Raw genomic sequence first — 26,946 nt, 5'->3', positions numbered from 1 at the left:
TTCCTCTACCTTGTTGAGCTGAGAAAGGGTTAGTGCAGGCAGAGTTCTGACGTCTTCACACGTAAATCAGGAGCTCAGTCCTGGCATCATCTTCGACGTCCAGCATCTCTGCATCCTGTACGGCGCCCAGGGCCCGGGTGGCCTCCGGCAGGTGTGTGGATACTGTGAGCACCGCCCTATCCACGCAGCAGTGACAGCGCTGGGCGGCACCTGAGTGCCCTGTTGGGGAGAGCAGATCAGTTAGCTGAAGGTAACCAGTCAGCACCATTCTTTAAAAAAAGAAAATCAACTCAACTGTTTGCCTAATTGAATTCACTGGTTAACGCAATGTTGCTTATATGGAACCACGTTAAAAGGAAATGACCTCAGTCATGTTCGTGTCAGAGAGAGATTATTTAAAATTGGCAACTTGCAGTGGAAACTATTCCACGCTGTAGCATGCTCTCTCCCCTCCCGGGCCCGGCTGCTTTATTATCGCAGGGCTGCTGTGCGCCTGCTCGGAGTGACCCCAGGGTCTACACCGCTGAATCCAACGACCCGGGGGTGTTTTTTCTCTGTCCAGATGCACCAGGCTGAATGGAGACTTGTGTTTTGCACATTTAATAAATAATCACTGAAAGAACTCTGTGCTGTGCACCGAATGTTTCCATGAGAAAGCTCTATCGAATTAACCCACTATCGTAAAGCTATGTTAAGTAATTCATGTGCATTTTAATTTTACAGCTGAAGCCCCATGTCTGTGGGAGGGGGAAGCATATACTATAGGATTAACAGCTTGCAGAGGGGCTGAAAGAGAGAGAGAAAAAAACCCCACACCATATCTGCTTAAGTATCTACAATTAGCCCCTTTCCTCAGCCCCTTTCTCCATTTATCCTGCTCTGAACAGAGTATAAAGTTCAGTCCAGCTGCTGGCAAATTCATAAATTCATAGGTCAACTCTCAGAATCCAGGGGGTGGAGGGTGGAGGGTGCTAGCCACTGTGGCTGGTTGGACTATTGGAACCACGGTGCCCATCCCCAGAAGGTCAGCCCGGCTTCCTGGCAATGACTGGCTGTCTGGCTGACAGAAAATAATAGGAGCCAAGTCCTTCTGACCAATGTCATCTGACTAAACCCTCTTGGGCCCTCTGTGAACCTGAGGCTTGGAGAACAACCGGGAGCCACTCCAGGGGGTGGGAGGCAGTGGGTCTAAATAGGACAGAAGGGACCAGACATGAGAATCCCAAAGTGTGTCTGTGTGGGAGAGCTGCAGACAGGGGGTGGCAGAGGGAGTGATGGCGCATGCGCTGAGGCAAAAGCAGTCACTGAAGGCCGGGGAGGGACCTAGCTGGCTGCTAGGGTGGCCCAGTTCTGCAGCAGGAAGCCAGGGAGGAGGGGCGGGTAGGACTGAGGCTGCAAGAAGACCAGCAAGCAGGTCACCAGCAAGCAAGGGCTGGGTTCCAAAGAGCTCTTAGAAGAGCACCTGAGCCCTAACTGGTTTGGCTCAATGGATAGAGCATCGACCTGCACACTGAAGGGTCCCGGGTTCAATTCCAGTCAAGGGCACGTACCTTGGTTGCGGGCACATCCCCAGTAGGGGTTGTGCAAGAGGCAGCTGATGGATGTTTCTCTCTCATCAATGTTTCTAACTCTCTATCCCTCTTCCTTCCTTTCTGAATAAAATACATTTAAGAAGAAGAAGAAGGAAGAATAGGAGGAGGAGGAGGAGGAGGACACCCAATGGTGGCAGAGCTCTAACAAGGAAGGAATGTGGGTCTTGAAGAGCACGGAGACCAAAGCGGACGCGGGGCAGCAGGCGCAGCGAGGGGGCCAGCGCGAGGCTCTCACCAGCCGGATGCAGGCTGGCAGGGGATTTTAAGCCGAGCATCACCTGTGATCTTTACTCTGCGTTGTCCTCGGCGTCCCCAGACCTACTGAGCAAGAATCCCTTGAAGTAGGGAAGTGCTTAGACAGTTTTTAAAGTGCTGGGTAGGTGATTCTCCTGCAAGCCCCTTGCTGAGAACCTTTGCCTTAGCAAGCTGCAGAGTCGGCCGGCACGGGGAGAGTGGTCAGAGAGGGGGGTCAGAAAGCCTGAGCCATGGCTTTGCGTGCGGCCCTAAGGAATTTTAACTTTTATCCTGAAAGCAATGGCAAAGCAAGAAAGGATTTTAATTAAAAAATTCATATGAGTAGGTACACGTTTCCAAAAGCTTGCTTTGGCAGCCTGGGGAAGAGAGGGGGTGGGAGTGGGGGTAGAGGGGTGAACGCAGGAGGTGGTCGCAGTGAGCTAGGCAGGAGGCACCCTGAGAGCCAGAAAGCAGTGGCAGGGACAGCACGAGCCACTGAGTCACCGCCTGGGACGTGAGTGTGAGCGCGGGATGGGTCGGAGTGGCCTCGGCAGCGCTGCCCTGGGGAAGAGGCCTTTCGGGGGAATGTGCGGGCTCTCTCTTTCTTTGTAACAAATGACCGAGAGCCTCCTGGCTTCCAACAACACGCGTTCATTATCCGATGGGTCTGGAGCTCAGAAATCCAAAATGTGTCTGCAGGATGTGTTCTTTCTGGAGTTTCTAGGAGAGAATCCACTTCCGTGCTCACACTTCTGGAAGCTGCCGGCAGTTCTTGGCTCACGGCCCCACCGCGCTCCTGGCTCAGCCTTCATCCTTACATCTCCTCCTCCTCCGGCTCAGAAGCACCTCCCTCCCTTTTCATTTTGGGGCTCCCATCACAGAACCCCATCAGGCCTACCGGGGCGGTTTAGGTCATCTTTCCATCTCCAGATCCCCAGCCACACCTGCTACGGCCCTTTCACTGGGAAGGGAACCTGCCACAGGCTTGAGAGATGCGGACCTGGACCTCCTCGGGGCCATTATCCTGCCCAGCACAAGCGGGTGTAGCAGCGGAAGGTGGAGGCCTGGGGAGATGATTTCCATGTGAATGTGCTTCTGGAGGCTCTGAGCGAAAGTGTCCAGTCTGTGACTGCACATCGGGGCCTGAGCCCCGGACCGGGGTTTCTGAGTCATCGGCAGGAAGTGGAGCAGGCCTTCCCATTTGCCTGAGGTGACACGGATGTCAAAGTGACGAGGAGGGCAGACAGTTGCCAAGGGCACTGAGTGGAAATAGGGAGAGTTGGGAATAAACCTAATGTGACCAGATGTTAACATTGGTAAAGCGGGACAGCATTGACTAGGGAAGGGGTGGCGGGAGGCTCTTGATTAAAAATTTGGTCTATATGGAGCAACAAAAATTTTCATAGAATGCAAAAATAGTATTGTAATATATTTTTTAAATGTCAACATAAGTACAATTTACAAATATAATAAATAAATAAAAATTATGTAAGTTGTGTCACTTTTAAGGCCAGTGCTAGACTTTTTGCCGCCACTATAAAATATAAATAATATGAGTACTGTGTGCTAAATTCAAGAAAATTTATGTATTTATGAAATAAATAAATAAATCACTTACCTAAGTTATCTGAATAGCTGATTTGTAATGACATCACTTGTTTAACTAGCTTACTAGCACGCAGTACGATGTGTATTGTCTGAGAGACAGTTACAAAATGTTTTCGTCATTGCCAACCCCCAAAAATGCCATTGTTCATTAAGTCCAAACAATGGTGGTCGAATTCTAACAACTGATCAACAAGGAGAACCTTGATAAGCAGTTCTCGATAATCAGTCCTCAACAATTATTTGTTATTATTAAAATTTAACATTATAAAATTAACAAAAATAATATAAAACTCATATCCTGGCTAAATAGCCACATGGCCGCCGAAAACCGTATATTCTCTTCCCGATCTCCCGCCGTTCCCTAGCTTGTCATGCATTCTTTCCAAAAATCGGGACTTTTTTAAAAGGCTGCGGGAAGCGGGACAAATTGTTAAAAATCGTGACTATCCCGCCAAAAGCGGGACGTCTGGTCACCTTACCCATGCCCCCTCTTGTCTTGCTCTGCAGCTTCCCACACTCCGGGCCAGGCACCCGGGAAGATGTGACACTTCTGCTTTCTGGGTGAAATGTCAGCGCTGAGCTGGGCAGTGATTGCTGCAGGCAGGCCCATGCGCAGGCAAGATAGGTCCAAAGGAAAGCCGAGGCCCTGAGAGTCACATCCCCTCACTCCCCGTGCAGGCACGCGCCCTGGACGCTTCCCTGCGCCTTGTACACTTGTACCAAGAGTCCAGCACACCGGGGTCCCAGTGTGCCTGCTGAGTCTGTGATCAGCCAGAGACAGTGCTTTTCAGACTCACGTGGGAAGGTCCATAGACAAGTTTCTTGCTTCTGACTTTGCTGGGAGCACAAAGGCGAGCGAGGCCTTACGTATCAGGGAGCACTGCTGGGAAGAGGCAGCTGCCCCCCTGGGAATCCGGGAATCCAGGTTTTCAATGAGCTCATAGCTGATTCTGGCGCTCACTGAAATTTGCAAACGACCGACCTCTATTGAATACAAGGTCTTGCAATCAAGAGAGAACTCAATTCTGTGGTCCCCCAAACAAGCACCCAGATTTCACGGGACCTGGAGCAGGATCCCCACAAGTGGGTTTCAGCCTGACGCCTAGGCGGAGGTGAGCACAGTTCCGTGTTTCATGTTTCTCTCCCTCTGATTTAAGCAAAGAGGATACCTGCCTTGCCTGCCAGTGGGGGGTCTCTGTGCACCGTGAGCGATGGCAGCATTGAGAGTGCTCACACCTGGCTACCTGCTACTTATAGCGATGAGTGGGCTGCTCACCTGGCATTCTTGTCTTTCTCCCTGAACCCACTCCAAAAACCTGCAATCTCTGAAAAAAAAAAAAAAAAAAGGAAAGCCAAACCCCAGCCTCCAGAAAAGGGTCTAAAATGCCAAACTTGCTAGCCTTCCCCAGGTTCACTGTGCCTGCCCACCCTGGCTGCCTTCGCGGTTTGCCCTAACTAGACTCCTTGGTCATGGGGCCTCGGCTTCTCGGGGGAAGCCGGTTTCAAAGCCCCGGCCCCAGCTCTCACCCCACATGCTCATCCGTCCTGGCAGCACCTTGCCAGAACCCCCTGCTAACCAGCCCCTGCCTGTGAGAGCTCACACCCCTCCTACACCCAGAGAGCCCAGACGTGTTGCTTGAGCCATATTTTTGGAAATTGCTAGTTAGTTGCAAAATGTTTCCTGAGGTAGGAAAAGAAAAAAAAAAAAAAGCACCCAGGACTGTAATTATTGGATTGTTTCACTTTCGAGGCCAAGTAGCAGATGCTCTACTTTTCAGACTTGGACAAGTATTGTCACAAGTTAACTCCTCTGCTGCTGCCACCGCAGAGCGTCCCATTCCCCAGCTTCCCTGAAGAGCCCCCCGCCACCACTCCCCCAGATCCGCTGAAGCACCCCCCAGGGTTTGGGGTGTGAGGCTCTTTAAAAAGCGGCCCGGGGCCCGTAATCTGGTGCTAATCAGATTTCAGTGTGATGTCGCCTGGGAAAATGGGGAAGTAGAACTCAAGACTAGCAAGGTTTCAGACCGAATTCCAAAGACGAAATTCATTCTGAAAAAAAAAAAAAAAAAAAAAGTCGTTTGGGTAAAAGAGGGAAATAGTTTCAAGTCTCTGCTCTCTGTGCTTCTTCGGAGAACTGGGACGTGACTTCCCTAAACTGGGAGCTACACCCCCCCCCCCCCCCCCCCACCATACAGGGAACAAAACGCCCGGTGCAGCTGGAAGAGAGAAAAATAGTCCATCGAGTGCATTTCCTCCCTTCTTTCTTCTAAAATAGATGTATTCCAGCGACCGGTAGAATGTGCTGGTTCTGGGAGGCTCGTTTTGCAAGAGTCCATCCCTTTGCTGTCCACTTGGAGGTTGGTTAGTGTCTAAGGGGCTCAGCAAGTCGCCAGCAGTCCTGCTCTGATGTTCGGGAATCCAGACATCGTGAGAATCTAGAATTCCCTCTTCGTGTATAACGACCGAATTGTGTGCAGGGGGATTCGCTGTGGGATGTGGCGTGACCAGCTGGCCCGGTTTGCCAGGACCTGGGTTTTCTGAGATGCAGGCCTTTACACGGGGGAGTGCTGGGTACATATTGAGCTGTGTAGGATAAGGTGACCAGATGTCCCCCCAAAAGGGGAACTCGGGACAAATTGTTGAAAATCTGGACTGTCCCGCCAAAAGCGGGACGTCTGGGCACCTTAGTGTAGGGCCACACGTTGTAGGGCCCAATAAAACATACAAATGAACCGGGAAATGATACCACAGGCAACGGGCAGCCTCAGGGAAGAAGACGGCGCATTCTACTCCGACTGTCCCCTGCCTCAGGGGCACAGAGCAGGCCTCAGCAACCCCACCCCCTGAGAGGGAACCCTAGTCGTTCCTGGGAGTGAGGCCATTCAATCTGTACGCAGGAATCTAAAACCCAGTGAAAAGGAGCCATACCATTCAATAGGGAAACAGAAGAAAAGAACTGAGCATGCATAGGAAAAACCCCAAATAGTCAACAAACAGGAGATGATGCACTACATGTGTGGTAGTTGTATAAATAGGATTAAACACAAAATGATTAATCCCACACTCTCAGGATGGTAGGGCGCCTGGTGCAGGAGGAAGGGGGATGGGGTAAAGAGGAAAGCTGGGCATGTCCATGGCGGCTGTGGTACGTTACGGTTGATCCCAGTTGAATAATGTGGGGGTGAGGGGCGCCCATCGCCATACAGTTGAAAAGCAGCTGGTAACTTCAGCTTCCCCCAGAACTTAACTACCGAGAGCCTGCTGTTCCCTGGAAACCTCACTGAGAACATAGCTAGTCAACGAACACGAACTTCGCATGTTATGTGCATTGCATACTATATTCTTTTTTTTTTTGTCTTTATGATTGCTTTATTTCACTTAGCATGATGTCCTCAAGTTTCTTTTTTTTTAAATAAATTTTTATTGTTCATATTATTACAAATGTTCCTTTCCCCCCCCTTCTCACCCCACCCTCTGCCCTTTCCCCACCCCCCATTGTCCTCATCCATAGGTGCACAGTTTATGTTCAGTCTCTTCCCACATCCTCTTCTCCCCTTTTCCCCAAGAATAAACAGTTCACTCCCCTTCCATACCTCTGATTCTATTATATTCAACAGTTAATATTGTTCCTCAGATTTTTTTTTTTTAGTTTCCTTGGTTTTTAGATTCACTTGTTGATAGTTACGTATTTGTTGTTCATAATTTTTATCTTTATTTACTTTCTCTTCTGAAAGAACCCCCTTCAGCAATTCATATAATTCTGGTTTGGTGGTGATGAACTCCTTTAGCTTTTTTTTTATTAGTGAAGCTCTTTATCTGACCTTCGAATCTGAGTGATAGCTTTGCTGGATAGATTATCTTTGGCTGTAGGTTCTTGCTATTCATCACCTTGAATATTTCTTGCCATTCCCGTCTGGCCTGCATGGTTTCTGTTGAGAAATCAGCTGACAATCGTATAGGTGCTCCTTTATAGGTAACTACCTTCTTTGCTCTTGCTTCTTTTAATATTCTCTCTTTGTCTTTTGCTCTTGGAATCTTAATTATGATTTGTCTTGGTGTGGTCCTCTTTGGATTCCTTTTATTTGGAGTTCTGTGTGCTTCCTGGACTTGTAAGTCCAATTCTTTCACCAGGTGGGGGAAGTTTCCTGTCACTATTTCTTTCAGTATGTTTTCGATATCTTGCTCTCTCTCATCTTCTGGGACCCCCATAATTCTGATGTTGGATCGTTTGAAGTTGTCCCAGAGGTTTCTTACATCATCTTCAATTTTCTGGATTCTCTTGCCTTCTAGCTTCTGCAGAGGAGTGTCTTCTGGCTCTTTATGTTCCAAATCTTTGACTTGCGATCTTCCATTCTGTTTTTAGGACTCTGTATAATATTTTTTATTTCAGACAATGTATTCTTTATTTCTTGTTGATCCCTTTTCATATCCTCATAGGTCTATTTATTTTATCGGCCTTTTCTAGGAAACTCTTGAAAAACCTTATAAGTGTGGTTTTGAACTCTATATCCAGTCGCTTTTTGTCCTCCATTTCTTTCGTTTGTGATCTATTTGGTTTAGGCATTTTCGCAGGCAGCTTTCATGATGGGGCGGGGTTTCAGGGTGGAGCCTACAGCCTTGGCTTCCATCAGCCCCGCCCTATGAAACTCCTGAGACTCAGGGTCCTTCAGTACTTGTTGCAAGCGCCTCTGAGATAAAGGTGCCCTTGATTTTCGCCTGCTGCCAAACTGTCTATGCTCTCCCCCAATGAGTCCGGTATTGGGGTTCAGTTCAGTTGGTAGTGGGATTGGAGGTGGCGTTCAGAGCAGTCTGGAGCCCCTGTCTCCTTTCCGTCAGGGCAATCCCGCGGCACAGACGGCCGGCCCTTCTCTGCGCGCAGTGTGCGCGCCTCCGGGACCTCCTTTCGCCGCTTCCCCGGAGTCCCGCCTTACAGCCCGGCTCCCTATGGATGAGCCTGGGTCCCCAGGGTCTGGCCTAGAATTGGGGTTCAGAGCAGTTGGTGCTGGGCCCAGCACAGTCGGAGCTTTTCTCTCCTTCCCGCTTGGGACCGCCAGCCAGGCACTCGGCCTTCCTCCTCTCTGGCTCTGTCCTCTCAGCGCGCGCCGCGTGTCTCCGTACCTTGGGCTTTTACAGCTCCTCCGCGCTTCCTTCTGGTTTTCTCCTTGCTTCTCGTTGTAGAATTTCCAGTCAGTCAACTTTCCTGTAGTTCTGGGTAATGTCCATTTTATATTTTAGTTGTATTTTATTGAAATTGTTGTGTGCGGCTGCGGCTAGTTGCCTACTCAAGCAGCCATCTTGGATTCTCCGCATACTATATTCTTAAAGGAGAAAATAAAACGTTATTGAGAAAATGCACTTACAGTATTTATTGAAACATTCTGCATGTAAGTGGACCAGCTCAGTTCAACCCTAGGTTCTTCAAACGTAGGCTGTATTTCTTTTTAAAAAATATAAAGCAAATAAAAGCAAAACGTTAAGCTTTGAAAAGGCTGCTCAGTGGGAGCGTCTTACTCACTTTCTATACTTCTCTTCTGTTTAAAACAGTTCCTAAACATCTTACAGAGAAGTCTGCTGCTCATTTTTCACAGCTCACTGCTCACCCCTCTTTACCTGCTACCCCGGGCCATCTACGTCCTCGCCTAAAAGTTTCTTGAAACTTCTCTCTCGGTTCACTTGTGACTTCCGCACTGCCGAAGCCCACACGGCCGCCTCCCTGTTGTCTGCTCTGTCCTGTCTGTGGCATGTGGCACTGATGTCATTCCATTTCCTCCCCTTATTTGCTCCTCCCGCCCCCCCTCAGTTTTGGGGTTTATTTAAAGTGACCATACATCCCGCTTTTTGTGGGACAGTCCCAATTTTTAACAATTTGTCCTGCGTCCCATGGCATTTTAAAAAAGTCCTGATTTTTGGAAAGAATGCAAGACAAGCTAGGGACCTGCCTCCCACTATGACCATCTGTCTTTACCTATTGACTCTTCTAAGCCTCCATTTCTTCATCTGGGACCTGGGAATACTAAGAATGTCCAGCGAAAAGACTTGTGTGGATTGAGTAAAATAAAGCAGAAAGTCACCCTAACAGGTTTGGCTTAATGGATAGAGCATTGGCCTTCGGATTGAAGGGTCCCAGGTTCGATTCTGGTCAAGGGCATGTACCTCGGTTGTGGGCACATCCCCAGTGGGGGGTGTGCAAGAGGCAGCTGATCAGTGATTCTCTCTCATTGATGTTTCTCTCTATCCCTCTCCTTTTCTTTCTGTACAAAAAAAAAATTAATAAAAAATATATTTTTTAAATTAAAAAAAATTAAGCAGAAAGTGACTTTGGAGGAGATAGTGTCTTTCGTGATTCTTTATGAGTTAGTTCATTGAGATATATACATTTTTTGCATTTTAAAGTTATTTTTGTTGTTGAAAATATTACTGATGCCCTCCCCCTCCTGCTTTCTCTCCATTGCCTCTCTCCTCCCTGTTTCTGCCCTGGCCCAGACCTTCCCCACACTATTGCCTGTGTCCTTGGGTTAAGCTTGTGTGCATACATGTTCTTTGCTTAATTCTTTCCCGCCTCCTGCCCCACCCCTTCCCTCTGAGATTCCCATGTGTTCATGCTTCCAGGCCTCTGGATACTTTCTGACATGTGTGATGGTCTAAAATAAGTGCTCATACCAAGACTGGTTTGGCTCAGTGGATAGAGCGTCGGCCTGCGGATTGAAGGGTCCCGGGTTCGATTCCAGTCAAGGGCATTGTACCTTTGTTGCGGGCACATCCCCAATAGGGGGTGTGCAGGAGGCAGCTGGTCGATATTTCTCTCTCATCGATGTTTCTAACTATCTCTCTCCCTTCCTCTCTGTTAAAAAATCAATAAAATATATTTAAAATAAATAAATAAATAAAGTGCTCAAAAATTCCAAGCTTTTCTCTTTTTCCTGTCTACGTGTTTGCATGCTTTATGTCTGCAAGAGATTTTTAAGGTTCTTGTGAAAACGTTTGCTTTCTTCCTGGTACCCCACGCAGTGGTTTTGTCCCATGATCTGCGAGCCCCAGATGTTATTAGGCTGTGTTACATTTTTAAGGGGATGGGATGATCTGGAGCAGAATCCAGACAGTGGAAAGGATGTGTTTCAGCTGAAGGTGAAGGCAGGACTCCAGGGTGAGCAAAGACTCAGGAATGGCAGCTCTGGGGGTGCTGTGCTGTCTGGCTGGGGACAGCCCACAGGGGCTGGCTCAGCGGAACAGCGCTAGGGAGGGTGGTGGCGCCGGCAAGCCCACGAGTGGAGCCACTGTCCCAACTAGAAAGGACAGGGGACTCTATCATCCAGCCAGCGGCCCCTCCTGGCAGACAGCCGTGGGCGGTGCCATGTCTGCGGGCCCCATAGCCAGCAGCCCCGCACTGGCCTCCGGGGACTGCCCTGGTCACTCGCACTGGCCACAGCCCTGGGGACCTGTCGCCCTCCTTCTGAGGTCTTCGGTGTGCTGTGAGACTTAATTAAACGTGTTCGCTCCGTCACCTGGGAACGGAACTGTCAGGCTGAGCTGAGCCTCTGTGTGGAACACCTTCCTTATGTGATCGATCGTTGTTCTGTTCTGTTGGATGTTCCTCCCGCTTGCCTTGTGGGAGTTCTATTCCCTGTGAGAGGAAAGGGATGTCACAGCAGACGTGGGGGAGAGCACAATCCAGACGGCGTTCCCTGCCCACGAGGGAAGAGTGGGGGGCCAGAGGTTGCCAGCAGAGGCCAGCACTGCCTATGGTTTGGCCATCGATAGCCACATACACAGTTACATGCCATCCAATCTCTATGTAACGTGTTCTTTTCTGGGTGTTGATATGGGGAGAAGCAGGCCACATGCATTGTCCTACGGACTCCCAGGGTCATGAGTGAAGGTAAGTGGTGGGTTCGATGGCGTGTACCGATGAAGGGTGTCTGAGGGCTACCCTGTGCTGGTGGGGGAGGACGCTTTTCTCACCTCCCGGATGCTCCTGGCTGTCAGTGTGATCTCGCAGCCTTTCAGAATGAGGCTGGATAGAAATTAATAATGTAGTAACATTAGCATTGCCTCATCCCATGGGGTACTTTTTCCCAGTGGCCCTTTGCTTACCCCACTTTGGGTACCCAACCCCGACACATCCTGGACTCTGAGGCTCACACCTCTCCCCAGCGGGAGTCCCTGGACCCCAGCCTGCACGTTTTCCATCCACTCAGCATTCACCTCCTCCAGGAAGGCTTCCTGTCCTGAATCCTCTCCCTCCCTCAGCCTGGGGATGAGGCCCAGCACCCTCTCAGTCACCCATCCATCCAGGTCCAGCCCCTTCACTGCGGACCATGCAGCGTCCGTCAGTCGGTCACATGTGCTCTGTGTCAGTTGCTCGCACATGCCCTTGGTGGTGCAATCTAGAGGGCGAGGAGGGCATGGCGGTGGCAAGATGGTACCGGGCTCCTGGGCAGGGAGGAGCTGGAGAAGGGCAGGCTGCAGACCTGCCTCTGCGTCCTGCCTCCCTCCCCTGCTGTCACAGGGAGCTGCCCAGGGCCCCGCAGACCCTCCATCCTCACGGGGGAGGGTGCAGTTGCTCCCACCGCTCCCCACCCACAGGGCTTTGCACACAGGCCCGGGACCCTCCCGTGCACCAAAAGGTCAGCTGTGAGTTTCTAGATGCGGGCTGAGAGACAGGAAAGGGACAGACATTTGAAAAAGGCATGGTCATGATTTAAGCTCTCAGGTCCGAGTTCCCATAAGCTTACTCCTCACCAGTGCAGATAGCAGTGCTGTTGTTTTCTTTGTGTGTGTTTTTTTAAATATATTTTTTATTGATTTTTTACAGAGAGGAGGAGAGAGGGATATAGAGCTAGAAACGTCGATGAGAAAGAAACATCGACTAGCTGCCTCCTGCACAACCCCTACCGGGGATGTGCCCGCAACCAATGTACATGCCCTTGACCGGAACCGAACCCTTCAGTCCGCAGGCCGACGCTCTACGACTGAGCCAAACCGGTTTTGGCAACAGTGCCGTTGTTTTAAGGCCATTACTGCCCTGCCTGACTAAAAGCGTGTCACTCCTCCGGGGGACTTTCCTGTCTACTCTAGGACCTGCCCAGCGCCTCCCCATCCCCAGCCTCTTCTGTCCCCGTCTCTGTGGCTCAGACAGACTCATGGGGCCTTCCACAGCGGCCTCTTCCTAGTGGGACTGCTCCCTGTCTCTCCCCAGCGCTTCCTACCTGGTCAGCACCCAATCCTAAACCCACCGCCTAGCCACGCCGATGCCCTACTTACACCATCCAGTTCCTGGGCGCTGTAGGTTCCCCCCTATTCCCTTTCTGTTCCTTCCTGCCTTCTTCCTGGTCCATAGAGGGTGGGTCTCCGAGAGAGAAGGCAATGCATGGGGCGAGGAGAGGGGGGTACTGTGAAAGGTGAGTCAGCCAATTTTGCCCTGCGGTTTAGGGAGGGGTGCATTCACTTCCATCAAGACCCAGAGACCATGGGGTACCATGCAGGCTCCACTCTGCCAGCCGTGCTCACACCCCAACTCAGAGGGGGTCAGACCAGAGCTGGATGGGGCCCTGGGCTGCATCCTGGACAGGAAACGTGGGCAAATGGGGAAATCAACTAGAGAGCACCGATGTGAACTCTGCGTTTTGACAAACGCGCCCTGGTTATGTAACGCCGTGTGCACCCTCCCAGGAGGCTGGGCGAAGGGTGCATGGGAACGCTGTGTGTTATCTCCGCCACGTTTCTGTAAATCCAAAATGACTCCAGAATAGAAAGTTTATTTTAGAAAAAGTGGGCCAGAGTGCAAATTTTAGTCTGGCTAGCAGTCTCTTACTGCACGGACACCCTCACATTTAGTTATATCCCAACCATTTGTAGAAAAGGAATGGGAATGAGGACTGCAGGGAGGGTTCGAAAGGCTTCTGTGAAGTGTCTGTGAGAAGGCAGCAGCCAAAAGAAAAACAAAACAAATAAACACAGGACCTGGGTGCGCTTTGGGGCTGGTGGTGGGGGAGGCAGGGCCAGTGAAAACGTGAAGCCAGAGGGGCCCTTTGGGAGAGGCAGCTGCGCAGGGCTCTCCTCTCTCTCTCTCTCTCTCTCTCTCTCTCTCTCTCTCTCTCTCTCTCTCTCTCTCTCTCTCTCTCTCTCTCTCTCCTCTCTCTCTCTCTCTCAGCACATCTCTTGGCCTTCATTTCCTCTCCTTTAAAAGGGCCCCGCCCAGCTCACACACAAACAGACGCCCTGTGAAGGTGAATCCTTACACCAGCGGAGCGGCTCCATTTCAGACCCTGTCCCTGGTGCTCACAAGGGGAGAGAAAGCGCCTCGGCTGCGGGCTGGTCCCCATCATGCCCGGAGCCGCAGGGCTGTGCTGCGGGAGCGTTTTCCCTTTGCACTTGGCGCGGCCCCGCTTCCTCTTTATCAGATCTTCACGTCAGAGCCAGAGCCCTTCGCCTGCTAAATATAGGGGAACAGATGTGAGCGGGGACCGCGCTCCTTTCCGCTACACAAAGGGCCTTTCTCTCCGCTCCTCAGCCCACAGCGGGCAGCTCCGGAGGCTCCCAGGTCACCGGGAAGGGGGCGGGGGCTGAGCACGCTCTGCCTTTCCAAGCGCCGGAGCCCGGGTTACTTTGTTTCAGCTTCTTACTGGCCATCTGAACAAGTGTCTGTGCCCAGACTCCAGAGAGATCCACCAGCTCCTTAAAGCTCATGGGGACGTTCATTTTAAAAAGAAAAAAAAAATCATATGCAACACAGTATGCACTTTTCTCTGGGGCGTGTGCAATTCACCTTCTGGGGTCACGCTGAATGCTAAGCGCTGCTTCAGACACACAGCCTCCAAGGCCAAGAGCCTGCCCCATAGGACCCTCCCTGCAGTTAGGTGAAGGCTCAGTAAAGGGCTAGCGCTCACACCAACACCAGAAAAACCCAGGGAATGGCTGGCGGGTTGATGTCACTGTTTGGACCCATAGCACCCAACGGATCTCCAGGGCTGCACCTGGGAGGGCCGTGCTTGTCCCTGGCGCTTTCTTCCAGCTGTGGCCTGAGTCCTCTCCTCCTGGCCACGCCGGGTCCTCCAACCACCTCAGGGTAAAGGCTCTCTCAGGGGTGGAGGCCCAGACAACTGGCTCTTCCTGCCCTGTTGGTCCTGGCGTGTTTCTTCATGGCCCGTGCCCTGACCTGGGAGCAGGTGCGCGCGTGCCCAGTGAGATGGAGGAGGGCACCCTAACGGCAGGACAGCGCATTCGGGCCCCACCTGGAGGCTCCCGGGTGACCTGGACATGAGCAGCACGGTGGCTGGTGTTGTCTGCAAGCTGTCCTTCACTGTGGCTTCCTCAGCCTTAGGCTGGCAGTCAGGAGAAAGGTGGCCTGGCACTAAAGCCGGAAATACACATTTCACTTGGTCTCTATGCATGGACCCAGCGATGAGACAAAATAGGATTCCCTGTCTCAACATCTTTGGGTATTCTTCATGTTTAACATGGTTGGGATCTTTTTAACTTTCAGATATTTTAATTTCTCCAGCAACCTAACTCCCCTTTGGAAAATGGACCCACGTCAAGATTTAAGGTACTCCTTTGAAACAAAACCTGTGACTAGACGATAGAAGATTCATTGAAGGGGTGCCCATGCTCATTGCCCCCTTTTTAACAGATGATCAAATATAATAACTAAAAGACTAAATGCTTATGGCTCTTTTGCATATATTTAAAAACACACAGTGGGAACAGAAGAACATCTCAAATCATTTAGAAGGAAAAGGAGTTATCAACCAAAATCTTTGGAAAGTTCATAAAATGTATATATCTGCAAACATTGCAACCAAAAAGAAAAAAATAAAATTCCAACATTTGGCTATGGAGGGCGCTTCACACGTGGACCACATGGTGCTAATATTCTCCTTCTGGTAAACTAGTCACTTAACCCCATTAGGAAGAAGGCAAGGCCATCATGGAGGCGTCCGGCAAGCCATACCCCGGGCCAGGCCGTTCTGTCAGGAAGTGCTCATCTGCCTCGGGTTTTCTTTCCATTGCAGGCGTGACTGCACACTTCTACAATGCAAGGATGAGAACAGCCTCCAAGTTTTGCAAAGTAGATTGATGTCCATTCTACAAAATTATTAACTTACAGTACGTAACACTGAATGATTTTAATCTGTACATTCACACCCCCCCCCCGCCCCCAAGTAGGTGACGTAGGTGTTTGTACAAGTTGAAAAAAAACAAAACAAAACACCCACATCTGGTTGTTCACATCTGGATTAAGAGTCAAAAGAGGCCAACCAGAAGTAGCGGGGTGGGGATATATTGAGAAGGAAGAAATACAGTGGAATAGTAATTTGTGGCTAACAGTATTCAGCTCTTAACAAAGTGATACAAAACAAACCCCCCTTAGACGTTTGACGGCAAAGATCTAGCCGAGAAGGTTCTGTGAAGCAGCCAGCCAACTGATCCCAAGGCTAGGCAGACTCAGCTTAGTGACTGCAGCACCAGCAGCACGGTGCTGGTCAGATGCTCTTCAAATGCACCATTTCGGTGTCACACACTCATTGGTTCTATTCCTTCACTTAGATAATCCTCTAGACCGCTTCCTTTTTGTTTCGCACGCATCTCGTTCTGTTTTCGGTAAGGGCATCTCCTCCTCGGTCATTCGTGTGCTTTTTAATTTGTTTTTGTGATTGTGTGTGTGTGTGTGTGTGTATGTGTGTGTGTGTTAAGCTGTCAATACCTCCAACACTTGGAAAATGAAATATAAATGTGGTTTCACTCACAAAGAGCTCTCGGGACAATGCAAAATGAAGGGAAATAAGTGTCAGAAACAGTTTATAAAAATGGCACATTTATTGCTACAGAACGGTCATGTACATGACTTCATCGATAACTACAGATGGGACAGGTAATGGCCTGGACCAGGCTGGGCTTGCTTTTGTCTTGAAGAAACTCCAGCACACAACCTGTTTGGACACGTCTACAAATCAGAAATACACCAAAAACATGAAAAAATCGAGGCACTCAGCCACACATTGAAAACAAGGTGTAACTGTTTATCTTTTTTTTTTGAAGTGTTTTCCCTTTTTTTCTTTTTTTAACAATTTTTTTAAGTTTTTAATGCTGCAGCTATGTGTACAGTCGCAAAAAATTTCCCCGCTGCGACCTACAACTAAAAAAAATAAAAATAAAATAAACGAAACCAAAACAAAAAACAAACAAAAAAGCTACCATACAGTTTCATCTCAGTAACACATGGTAAAATAACATCTCTTAAATAGTAAAATAAAGTAACAAACTTTACTCATAATGATTCCAAAAATCTACAAAGAAGAAATATTCAGAATCTGACAATTTTTTTTGTAATATTCATGGTATAAAAGGATTGCTCCTACGAAAAATAAGCCAAATATATTTTTTATTTTTAAATTTAGTTTTTTTTTTCTTACTAGGGTGTACTACAGTCTATTTTATAGCAAAAAGAGCACTAGACAAACAAAGCTTTATAACAAAAAGCCAGGCACTGATACATGGTAAATCTCTGCTTTTTTTTTTTTTTCTTATCTTCACTTAATTGCATCACAAGTAACAAGAATGAAAAAGGCCACAGTTCATATATATTTCACCGTTACATATGTCTATAATACTTGAAATGAGGATGGCAAAACCAGCACTGCACGAAGATGAGTCCACTTCAAGTCCCATGAGAAAGAGCATGTCTCTAAAGAAAAAACAAACAAAACCAAAGCAAAATAAAAAGTGAGGCCTCGCGGCCTTGGTGCCCCATCATGTTGGAATTCATCATATTCCATCTTGACATTTTTTTGTTTTTGTTTTTTGTTTTTTTTTTGTTTCCAGTCAGCCAGCAGACAAAAATTTTGTGCTTATTTATGCTGAAAAAAACGTTTCATTCCTGACTCAAGTTCACTTTTGGACACAGATCATATTCTGCCTGTTGGATCCAAGACGAAAATCCTCTTAACCCCAAGTCTTGGTACAACTCCCTCCCCAACCCCGAACCCCTCATCAAAATAAAGATCACACGTAAAAACAAAAATTAAAAAAAAAAAACACACCAAGAAATAGGAAAAAAGCGAAAAAAACCCCCAAAACAAAGGAATTGGAAGACTGAGTCAGAACCAGCTGCGTCACTGGGTGGACTGACAAGTTGTATAAACATTAGTGTTCCTTGCAGTTACACAGAAGACAAATGGTAAACTTTCTAGATGCACAGATCCCTATTCTGCATATTCATAAATTACTTGAATGTGGAGGTGGATCAACGGTTCCAAGTTGCTTTAATGTCCGAGTCTCTTGAACAGATCCCCAGCCCAGGTGTCATCACATATATCCTATGGACCCTTATGGCATTTCTGGGTAGTTCTTTAATTCTGTCTTCTGCTAAATTTCACTAGAAAAATCCGGCACAGGATACCAATATCTTACCTGGGTTTGATCATTTACAAAACAACGAGAGAAAAAAAAAAGAACACACTAAGAAGAAGGCCACATTCCCTTTCATCATTTTCTTTCTTTTTTTTCTAATAGGGACGCAACCCAATTACATGGATAGGTGCCGATGTTTCTCCACCAAGCAACAAGCGCGGAGCAGCTTTTGGTGGCCATGAGGAAGTTTTTCACTTCTTTCCAAAGGGAATTTGACAAGCGAGGTATTGCATTACTGAGTAATGAATACCTCAAAGCTGGTGAACGATAAAATTGCAGCTTTTTTTCCTCTGTTGGGAGTGAGAACAAAATATAAAGCACCCATTTAAAAAATAATCAAATAACTACACTTTAGTTTTTTTTTTTTTTGCTCTGTTTACAGGTGTGAAAGCCTTTAAAAATCAGCTCTATGAAGCACCTCTATGACAACGTGTTATCAACAGTGCCATTCTTAAAATGTACATCAACACCGGGAGTGCTTCCAGTTCCCGAAAGAGTAAACACCGTATTTTCTTCTGTACACATATCCTGAATGTGATCCAAGTAGACCTGCTTCCTATACATTGTTCCTAGGGATACCCGCCTTGGTAGACTATACAAAGTGATAGAATGTACCACTAAAGGAAATCTTTACATACCGAGGGGACACAGACACATGGTTTCCATTATTTCAGAGGAGGGGAGCGGACACAGCACTGTCTTCCGTGCCCTCTTGCAGTCCCTTTGTTCATACATTTCGCAGGAAAGCCTCCACATAACTTTTCATGAACTTTGATCTCTGCTATTCTCCTAAGGTTTTAATCCACCTCCACATTTTAGGAACTTATCAACAAAATCAAAGTATTTTCGTTTTATCGCTACTGAACATATTTACAGTTTTCAACACACACTCACACACACTCACACACACACACACACCCAGCTAATCAAAATGTTTATGGGTTTGTAAAAGATGACCACGTGGTAACTACCTTATTTGTTCTTACATTTTCAGAAATGAACATAAAATTCAGATTCTTGTAGCTCATTGTTTCATTTAAATGAGACGCTTTTAAACCACACAGTTAAAAAAACAAAAACAGAAAACAAAAACCAATACAATGTATTAAAACACATAACAAGAGTCTACATGTAAAAATATAACTTTTACATACACAATTTCAAAATAATGATACGTTTGTCGTTTGTTGCATAAAATTTACAAATGTATTTCATTACTATATAACTGGCAAAACAGGAGAACAGATGGAACATTTAGACCATTTTGATGGATTTATGGCATTTACTCAGTGCTGATAGGTGGAAAAAACTACTTGAACAGGGATTTTTTTTTTTTCTTAATACATGCCAAGATTGTGTGGCTGTAAAAATAGAAACGAGTTAGAGACAAAAGGATGCTGACAAATACTTAACTAGGAGCACTATTTGTTTACTGCACTATTACACCAAACTCAATCGTTATAAAGATTCACGTTGGAAGTTGGTTCAATTGTGCCCAGACGTCAAAGCTAGCTATCTGATGAGTTGCTGTGCCATAGTTTGATCTATGTTTCTATCAAATATGTTAGGTATAAACTTCATTCATACTGGCCAGAGAAATACTGCACTACCCCTCCTCAAGAAAGTGCAACTTAATGCTTTAGGACTTATAAGGCTTGTTATAATGCTGCATGATGATTGAATATTGGCATTTTTTTCCCTTCAGATGGAGGAGGCAGTTCTATCATCTACATCTTAGTAAACCCATTTTGAAATTAAAAAAAAAATCAAGAAAGCAACAAAAATCAATCAGCTCTGTCACACTACTTGCAATTTTCTCATTTGATGGTTTTTGAAACTTTGTTTTTTTGTTTTTGTTTTTTTCCAAAAATCTGACCATGTATTCAGAAACGCCTCACTGCACACTACTTCGGCTACACATGTAGGTAACACTTTAATCATTTTTGTTAAATCACAGCCACTTTGATTATGTTATGTTTCCGATGATATAAACATTGGAAGGCACAGTGGTAACATTGTAGCATTCTAACCTTGTACCTCTGAAAACCCCGGAAGAGGGTCACACACGCAGCATTACCATTCAGACAAACTCCTCTTGCCATGTCTCAGTAATGCTGCTTGTAGTATCTACACGTGATGTGACTTTTAAGTCCTGTGTTCCCAAAAGACTGGAGAAACAACGCTCTACTTATTTTGTGAATGAAAAGCAACATCAGGGTCAGCGTTTCACCCTGCACTACCCCTCCGGAAGCAGAGTTGGCACTACAGGTTTACGATAACAAACCGGGAAGGGACAGAAATAAGACCAAAAAAAAAAAAAAAAAAAAAAATCCAAAAAAAAAAAAAAAAAAAAAAAAAAAAATCCGTATTTACAGTAAAATCTTTCTTTTAAAAAAGTTAATCAGTACTATTTTTTTACAGGAGGAAAAAAGTCTGAAACAAATGAACAAAAGCTTACCATAGTCACTAAATTTTTAATATATATTTATATATATATTTATATATATATTTGTCATAGGTCTATAAGATCCATCTGTTCCTCCTACCCTAGGAATGGCTAATGTCATCACTTCGCTGTCTCAGGACGTTTGCTGGTTTTGTTACGGGGGCAGCCGCGCTGCCCCCATTCGCTACCCAGGAATTAGAAACACGAGCTGACTCGAATACCAACAAAAACGTTCATGTAGTTTTCTTCAGAAGTACACTTTTTCATTATTGCAAGTTTACAATTTTTTAAATTAAATATTTTTTTTTTTCAGACTTACAAATTAATTATATTTTTTTTTTTTCCAAAAGAAGTTTAGGCACAAATGCATTGTTCCACAGTGTGGAAGGATTGCCATTCAGTCTCTGGGCTGATCTCAGCCTGCTCACACCGCTTTGCACATTCTGAATGATATGTTAGAGAGAGTCATCCCTCAAGTTGCACTTTTTTCTTTCTTTCTTTCTTTTTTTTGTTTTTTTGTTTGTTTTTCGGTTTTTTGATAATTGGGAATGCTGAAACCTCTTGCGTCTGCGATTCATAACTACTCAGACTTGTCTTATATTACAAAAAAGGGGTTAGGGAGAAGTGTTTATGTGGGTTTAAGATAATACAGCTGTTAAGGAAGTGGTCTCTTGTGTTAATGAAGCAATGTGGCAGCTTGGACCTGAGAAGGAAAAGAAGAGGGGAAATAATTAATATAGTGACACCAGTAGAAGTAAAGGTTTTATTCAAAAGCTCTTTTAGCAAAGGGAAAATCTGTTGATCTGGGGAAATGGACTGCTCTGGCCACTACTTCGGTGGGAGAAACTGGGAAGGTCAAGTGCAGGGGGAGGACCCCAGGGGAGGCTGGTGCAGGGAGCTCAGTTGGAGGACCACAGGGAGGCTGGGTGTAGGGAGCTCAGGTTGGGGGACCACAGGAGGGTGCTGGGTGCAGGGAGCTCACTTAGAGGACCTCAGGGGGAGTTGGGTGCAGTGAGCTCAGTTGGTGAACCATAGGGGGGGCTGGGTGCAGGGAGCTCAGTTGGAGGACCACAGGGGAGGCTGGTGTAGGGAGCTCAGTTGGGGGATCTCAGGGGGAGCTGGGTACAGGGAGCTCAGTTGGGGGATCTCAGGAGGAGCTGGGTACAGGGAGCTCAGTTGGGGGACCACAGGGAGGCTGGGTGCAGGGAGCTCAGTTGGGGGACCATAAGGGGGCCTGGGTGCAGGGAGCTCAGGTTGGGGGACCTCAGGGAGGCTGGGTGCAGGGAGCTCACTTAGAGGACCTCTGGGGGAGCTGGGTGCAGGGAGCTCACTTGCCCTTTCACATCTGTCCCATGTGGTTCGAAGCGTCTCCCATTCCAGGGTGAGGGCCCGCCAAGGACAGCGGGGGAGGCTCCGAGGATACCTTTTCTTCCTCCCTTCTTTTCAGACACGCAGCTTTCGGATTCAGATTCCTCTCTGTGGGAGAAGGAAGCACAAAGCCCTCAGTTCATGCCCAGGATGCTGGTAGAGGGCAATGTGTACCCTTCTGAGGACCCTTCGCTGAGGTTCACAGACAGAAGGAGGCCCAGTAAGAGAGTGTGCTATAGACTCCCCCCCTCCCCCCCCCGCAGTCACCAGTCGTGGGTGAGCTGCATGGGGGATTCAGAGCCCTTTATGGTATCAGAAAGCTGGTGAAGCAAACACTAAGCTCGGATGACTGATTGGACAGGGAAGCTTCACACTGCAGCCTCCGTGGTGAGAGGACCCTGTAACTTAACTGCAGGAGAAAGGGGAGCTGCCTGCTGGATGCAGTGGCGATCTGCAATGGACAGAACTATCCTGAGCTGTGCTTCTGTGTCCTCCCTGCTCCTGCGGGTCCCGCACGCTCCCTTCGGCCCCAGGAGCCGTGGCTTCTGCAAGGAGCGGCTGCCTGGCACTGACCTCGGACCTGCTGCTCCAGGCTGAGGATGACGGCCACGGCCTGGTGCAGGATCAGGAGCTTGGTCTGCGGCTTGTCACTCTTGAGGTGGAGCTGCACCATGCGGCCCAGCTCCTTGAAAGCCTCATTGATGTCGCGGACGCGCAGGCGCTCGCGGGCGTTGTTGGCCATCCTCCGCTCCTTCTCCCGCTCCGCCTTCTGCTCCGGGGTCAGGTCCTCGTCGTCATTATTGCTGCGGGACAAAAGGGGCACAGGGACATTTTCTAACGGTGTCGGGGGAGAGGCGGTCACTCAGTTTCTTTGCTTTCTTCCAGAGTTTGCGCGGAATGTTTCCATCTCAAGCTCTTGTCCTCAGCGGAGCTTTACCTGCACTCGAGCAGGCACTGCTCTGCATGGCTGTCACAGGCCCTAGACGTTAAGCTCAAACGGAACAGAAGAGGTTAAAGTGAGGGCCTAGGGTGCGCCCATTCTGATGCAGGAGGGCGAGGCTGAACCCTGCAAACTGGGCCACAGTCAATGTCAGCTGAAGCCACAGCACAGGAGGGCAACCCAGAGAGAATCGTTTAAGAAGTTGTTCTTTGGTTTGTTTGTGGGTTTTTTGTTTTGTTTTGTTTTGTTTTGTTTTGTTTTGAACTCTCCTACCGTGACCTCTGGAACTGAAGGAAAATAAGTGATTGCAAAAACAGTTTGATACGTGAACATTAATGTGATGCAGCCGTCAGGATTAAGAGGATGGTCCTACATTGAAGACACCAGTGCAATGGGCGGGAAGACTTTTGTCCAGGTTTCTCCATGAATTTGCTTCGAAGGTGTGGTTGTTCCACTTAATGCATCTGAGGCTCCTTGTCTCCATGCATTAAATAAAAAGGTCAGAGACACAGGATCCCCGTGGATTTAATGTGATGGGTGTTTATGATCCAAAAACAAGCGAGGGGAAACCCGAGTTGACTTGAGCTGTGTAAAACCAACAAAGCGAAACAAACGCCAAAGATCTACCGGTTAGAGCTTCTGACTCATTGTGAGTCAAAAACGAAGCCAAACAGCTAATCTCTGACTGTGAGAACAGAAATATTGTGTGATTCATACCAAAGGCATGGCTGGACTCTGGAGAGTCTGGGGAGGCAAGATTACTTCTGTCTGTGGGTGTCATGCTGACAAAGGAGAAGACACTTTTGAATGGAGGGCAAATGAGAGGATGAGCCATCTGGAAAGCACGGCATAAAGAAGGAAGGTTCCATGGCATCAGGGCTTCAAGTGTTTCAGAGGCGATTATGTAAAAGAGAGGCGTGGGAGATGTCTTGCTTCAGGAAGACAGAACGGAAAAGAAGAACTTCGAGCAGAAGAGTTTGATTTAATATGAGCAAGAGTTTGGGGGCATAAGAGATATAAAAAATAAAGCAAACTTCACCAAAAGTAATAGGCTCTCCATGACAACAATAACAAAAAACAATATGGAGGTGATCAGCTATAAGGATGTTAACTTAGAGATTTAAGCATGGCTCTACAGAACCATGAAGGTTCAGCTCTATTTTAAAATTCCACGCATCTGAAATGTTCCTAGAAACAGTGTTCATCACAGCACCTCAGAGCTGGCGGACACGTGGGAAGCTATCTAGTCAATGTGATGTACACTGAATGAAGTTGGCTTACACTGCGTGGCTCTAAGTCTCCCACTTCGGAGAATCTCTGGATAACTTCCAGGGGGCAATAAGGATCAACTATGGCTTACAAGCCCCAATCGATCAAAAATGGAAGTGATATTCCTGGGTTGCAAGCGCATGCTGCACATAAAGGCGGCCATGTAAGCTCAGAAGACTTGCAAGGGAGCATAGGAGGGAGGCACCAGAGAAAGATGTTGTAAGACTTGGCTCATCTCCCCAGAGGTTACACGCTCCTGCAGATGGGATCGTCTGCTGTGGATGTGTGCTAGTGAACACACGACTGGACTGAACCAGTCGGAAAAGGTTCTGCCATGTGATCCTCCGTCTTCGCTGCTGTGCCTTCTCTCCCTCACCCTTGACCTCTACGGTTGCCAAGGAAATCAAGCTGCCTATTCATTCACATCCACATTCCACTCCACAAATAGGATGTCATAAGTGAAAGGAGAGCATAGTCAAGTTTCTGCTGGGCCTGTCCTGAAGTTAAAAATTTTGGGGTGATGTTTTTATATATCAAACACATGCCATGCCTTTCAAAGGGTGGGCCTGAAAATGGGAGTTGTTTTTCCAGTTATCGGGGCTAGCAATTCATTAGAATTGGTTATGCAAATCAAACTGCCTAGATTAGGAAAGCAATGCCTTACAACACATTTTTGGAGGTTTAAGTAAATGTCACAGGAGTGACTTTTTAAAATATGCAGATTCTTAATAGCAAGTTAAAATGTTGTGCTGAAACGTCACCAGGTAAATGAAGACGCGTAAGCATGGCCGCTGTTTAAGCTCCTGAGGGCTGACTTGACTAACAGAGAAGAGGGTGAGCATGTGAAAGCCCTTCCTGGGGATTTCTCACCAGCGTGGCCAAGAGTCAGGGAACCGCAGTGATGATGAAAGGTAAAAGCTAGAAGCTTTTAGGATTTTTGAAACTTGTGATAGGGCATGTAATAAAATTTATCATAATAATTATAAAGACAATATGACCCTAACCAGTGTGGCTCAGTGGATAGAGCCTGCAGACTGAAGGGTCCCAGGTTTGATTCCGGTCAAGGGCATGTACCTTAGTTGTGGGCACATCCCCAGTAGGGGTTGTGCAGGAGGCAGCTGATCGATGTTTCTTTCTCATCGATGTTTCTAACCTTCTATCCCTCTCCCTTCCTCTCTGTTAAAAAATCAATAAAATATATTTTAAAAAAAAGACAATATGAAAAGATGGTGTCTTCTTGATTCCTGTAGGATACTAGATATAACCTTAAGAACAATAGCCTTTAAAGGAGGGGAGTGGACTGACAGTTCTTGGGGAAATGGGGAGTGGTGAATGCTGGAAGAGACTGAACATAAACTGTGCACCTATGGATGAGGACAACGGGGAGTGGGGAGGAGGCGGAGGGAGGGGTGGGAACCTGATGGAGGGGGGAAGAAATGAGAACCTTTGTAATAATGTGAATAATAAGAATTGATTTAAAAAATATAAAAAAAAATAAAATCTCTAAAAAATAAATAAGTAAATAAAAGAAAGGTCTAGTTTTAGTACACTTAATTAGCAAATCAAAAATATGGGTGCCATGGCATTCAAAAACCACTGATTATCAGATTAAAGTTCCAAGGAGTTAGATCCTGTAGTTGCATTTTCTATAGGAAGGAGTATCAGGGAGAAAAAAAAAAAAGTTAGCAATTTAGGTTTTGCTCTTACATATATCAATATATCAACATGTTTAGAATGTAGCTGGGAAATCAGTATTGTCTCACTTTTGAGATAAGAAAAACATTACAGTTGCATATACATCAATTGAGTTTTCAATATCACGAAGATCTCTTTTTAGAAGTATTTTGGAAAGAACATTTCTGACCAAATTTGTAGAATAAATATCGTCTTGAAAATCAACTCTTTGTGTTTGAATCAGTTACAAATTGTTTTTACTGCGTATAATTAGCCCTGGGTCCAAATTCATAAATGCAAAGACAAGTCAGGCACCACTAGAGTACAGGTGTCTTAAACAACACTCCAGTACCTCTAGAGCAGGCCTTTAATTTTCCTTTCAGCTATAGGTTTACCTGGCAGGAAAAAACTGAATCGTTTCTTCCTGTTCTGTTCACTTCATCAAAGTCCAATAAAGGAATTAAATGAAGCGACAGTATTATATACTGTTACCTAGATCTTGACCTAGTAATTGATTTGATATCCTTCTTGTCGTCATCTAATTTCTTGTCCTCGGAAGATTTCGTGTCCTGCAGGTTCTCGTCGCCCTCGTCATCGGATTTGATCTCAGAGCTGCCGGAGGAGACACTCTGGCCCTGCAGGCCGGGGGGCATGCCTACGGAAACAAAGAGAACAGGTGACACCTCCACCAAAGACTCCAGGCTCCAACCCGCACCCCGGATTTGGAGCAGCAAGCGATGCAATTCATGCTGCTCAACTGTGACCCTTCCGTCTTTTGTGTGTGTGTGTGTATGCAGTACCTGGTGAAGTTTCAAAACTGCACCTGCGGGGAGACAAGTTTTCTCTGCCTTGGCTCTGAGGTTAAATTCTATTTTGCAATCTTTTGGAGTAGATGGTAATTTCACTGTCTACAAAACATCAACTTAATTGCAATGAAAATCATAATCATGAAAATCATACACCTCAATGTTCTGATTAAGAACCCAAGTAAATATCAGCTATTATATTGAGTTTCTTCCATATGCAATGATTTAATAGAAAAATGTCCTTAAAATATAATTCCCAGGGAGTGTGCTAAATTTGTACAGTCAAGACTTCAATAGATATCCTAATGATATTCTGAAATTAGGCTTCTCTTATCCTCTAAGAGTAATCAGCATTTAAAAATGGTACATATGGAAAGCAGATAGCTGCTCGCTGAAGAGATTTCGATCTTTCTCGCTGCTCAATGTTTGAGACCACAACACACATTGAAACTTGACCCGAATGCAATCCTTTATGTCTAGGGTAGAAGCATGTGTATTGAGTATTGCCCTCTCTTTGTAATCTGTGGCCTAGAACCTTGTCACTCAAAATTTGGTCCACGGGCCGGGAGCATCCTCGCACCTGGGAGCCCGTTAGAAATG

At 46.9% G+C, this 26,946-nt stretch overlaps 1 protein-coding gene across 34 annotated transcripts in view; it reads right to left on the bottom strand.

The window, feature by feature from the left end:
* Positions 1-15,098: 15,098 nt before the first annotated feature.
* The window catches only part of TCF4 (transcription factor 4), a 344,054-nt gene continuing 332,206 nt past the window's right edge, over positions 15,099-26,946 (bottom strand). For 21 of the 34 annotated variants that reach the window (XM_036419939.2, XM_036419946.2, XM_045574553.1 and 18 more), the window contains 4 exons: positions 26,033-26,195; positions 22,231-22,460; positions 21,625-21,765; positions 16,232-20,992 (listed from right to left, as the gene is read on the bottom strand). In XM_036419939.2, coding sequence (XP_036275832.1) covers positions 21,629-21,765; positions 22,231-22,460; positions 26,033-26,195 — 530 coding nt within the window. In that variant the 3' untranslated portion in view covers positions 16,232-20,992; positions 21,625-21,628. Of the gene's footprint in view, positions 16,189-16,231; positions 20,993-21,620; positions 21,766-22,230; positions 22,461-26,032; positions 26,196-26,946 lie in introns of those variants that run through there. The other 13 variants (XM_045574559.1, XM_045574558.1, XM_036419952.2 and 10 more) reach the window with 3 other exon arrangements.

The sequence above is a fragment of the Pipistrellus kuhlii genome, unplaced genomic scaffold (genome assembly GCF_014108245.1).
Source record: "Pipistrellus kuhlii isolate mPipKuh1 unplaced genomic scaffold, mPipKuh1.p scaffold_m20_p_6, whole genome shotgun sequence".
Taxonomy (NCBI): domain Eukaryota; kingdom Metazoa; phylum Chordata; class Mammalia; order Chiroptera; family Vespertilionidae; genus Pipistrellus; species Pipistrellus kuhlii.
This window is presented reverse-complemented; position numbering and strand designations above follow the sequence as displayed.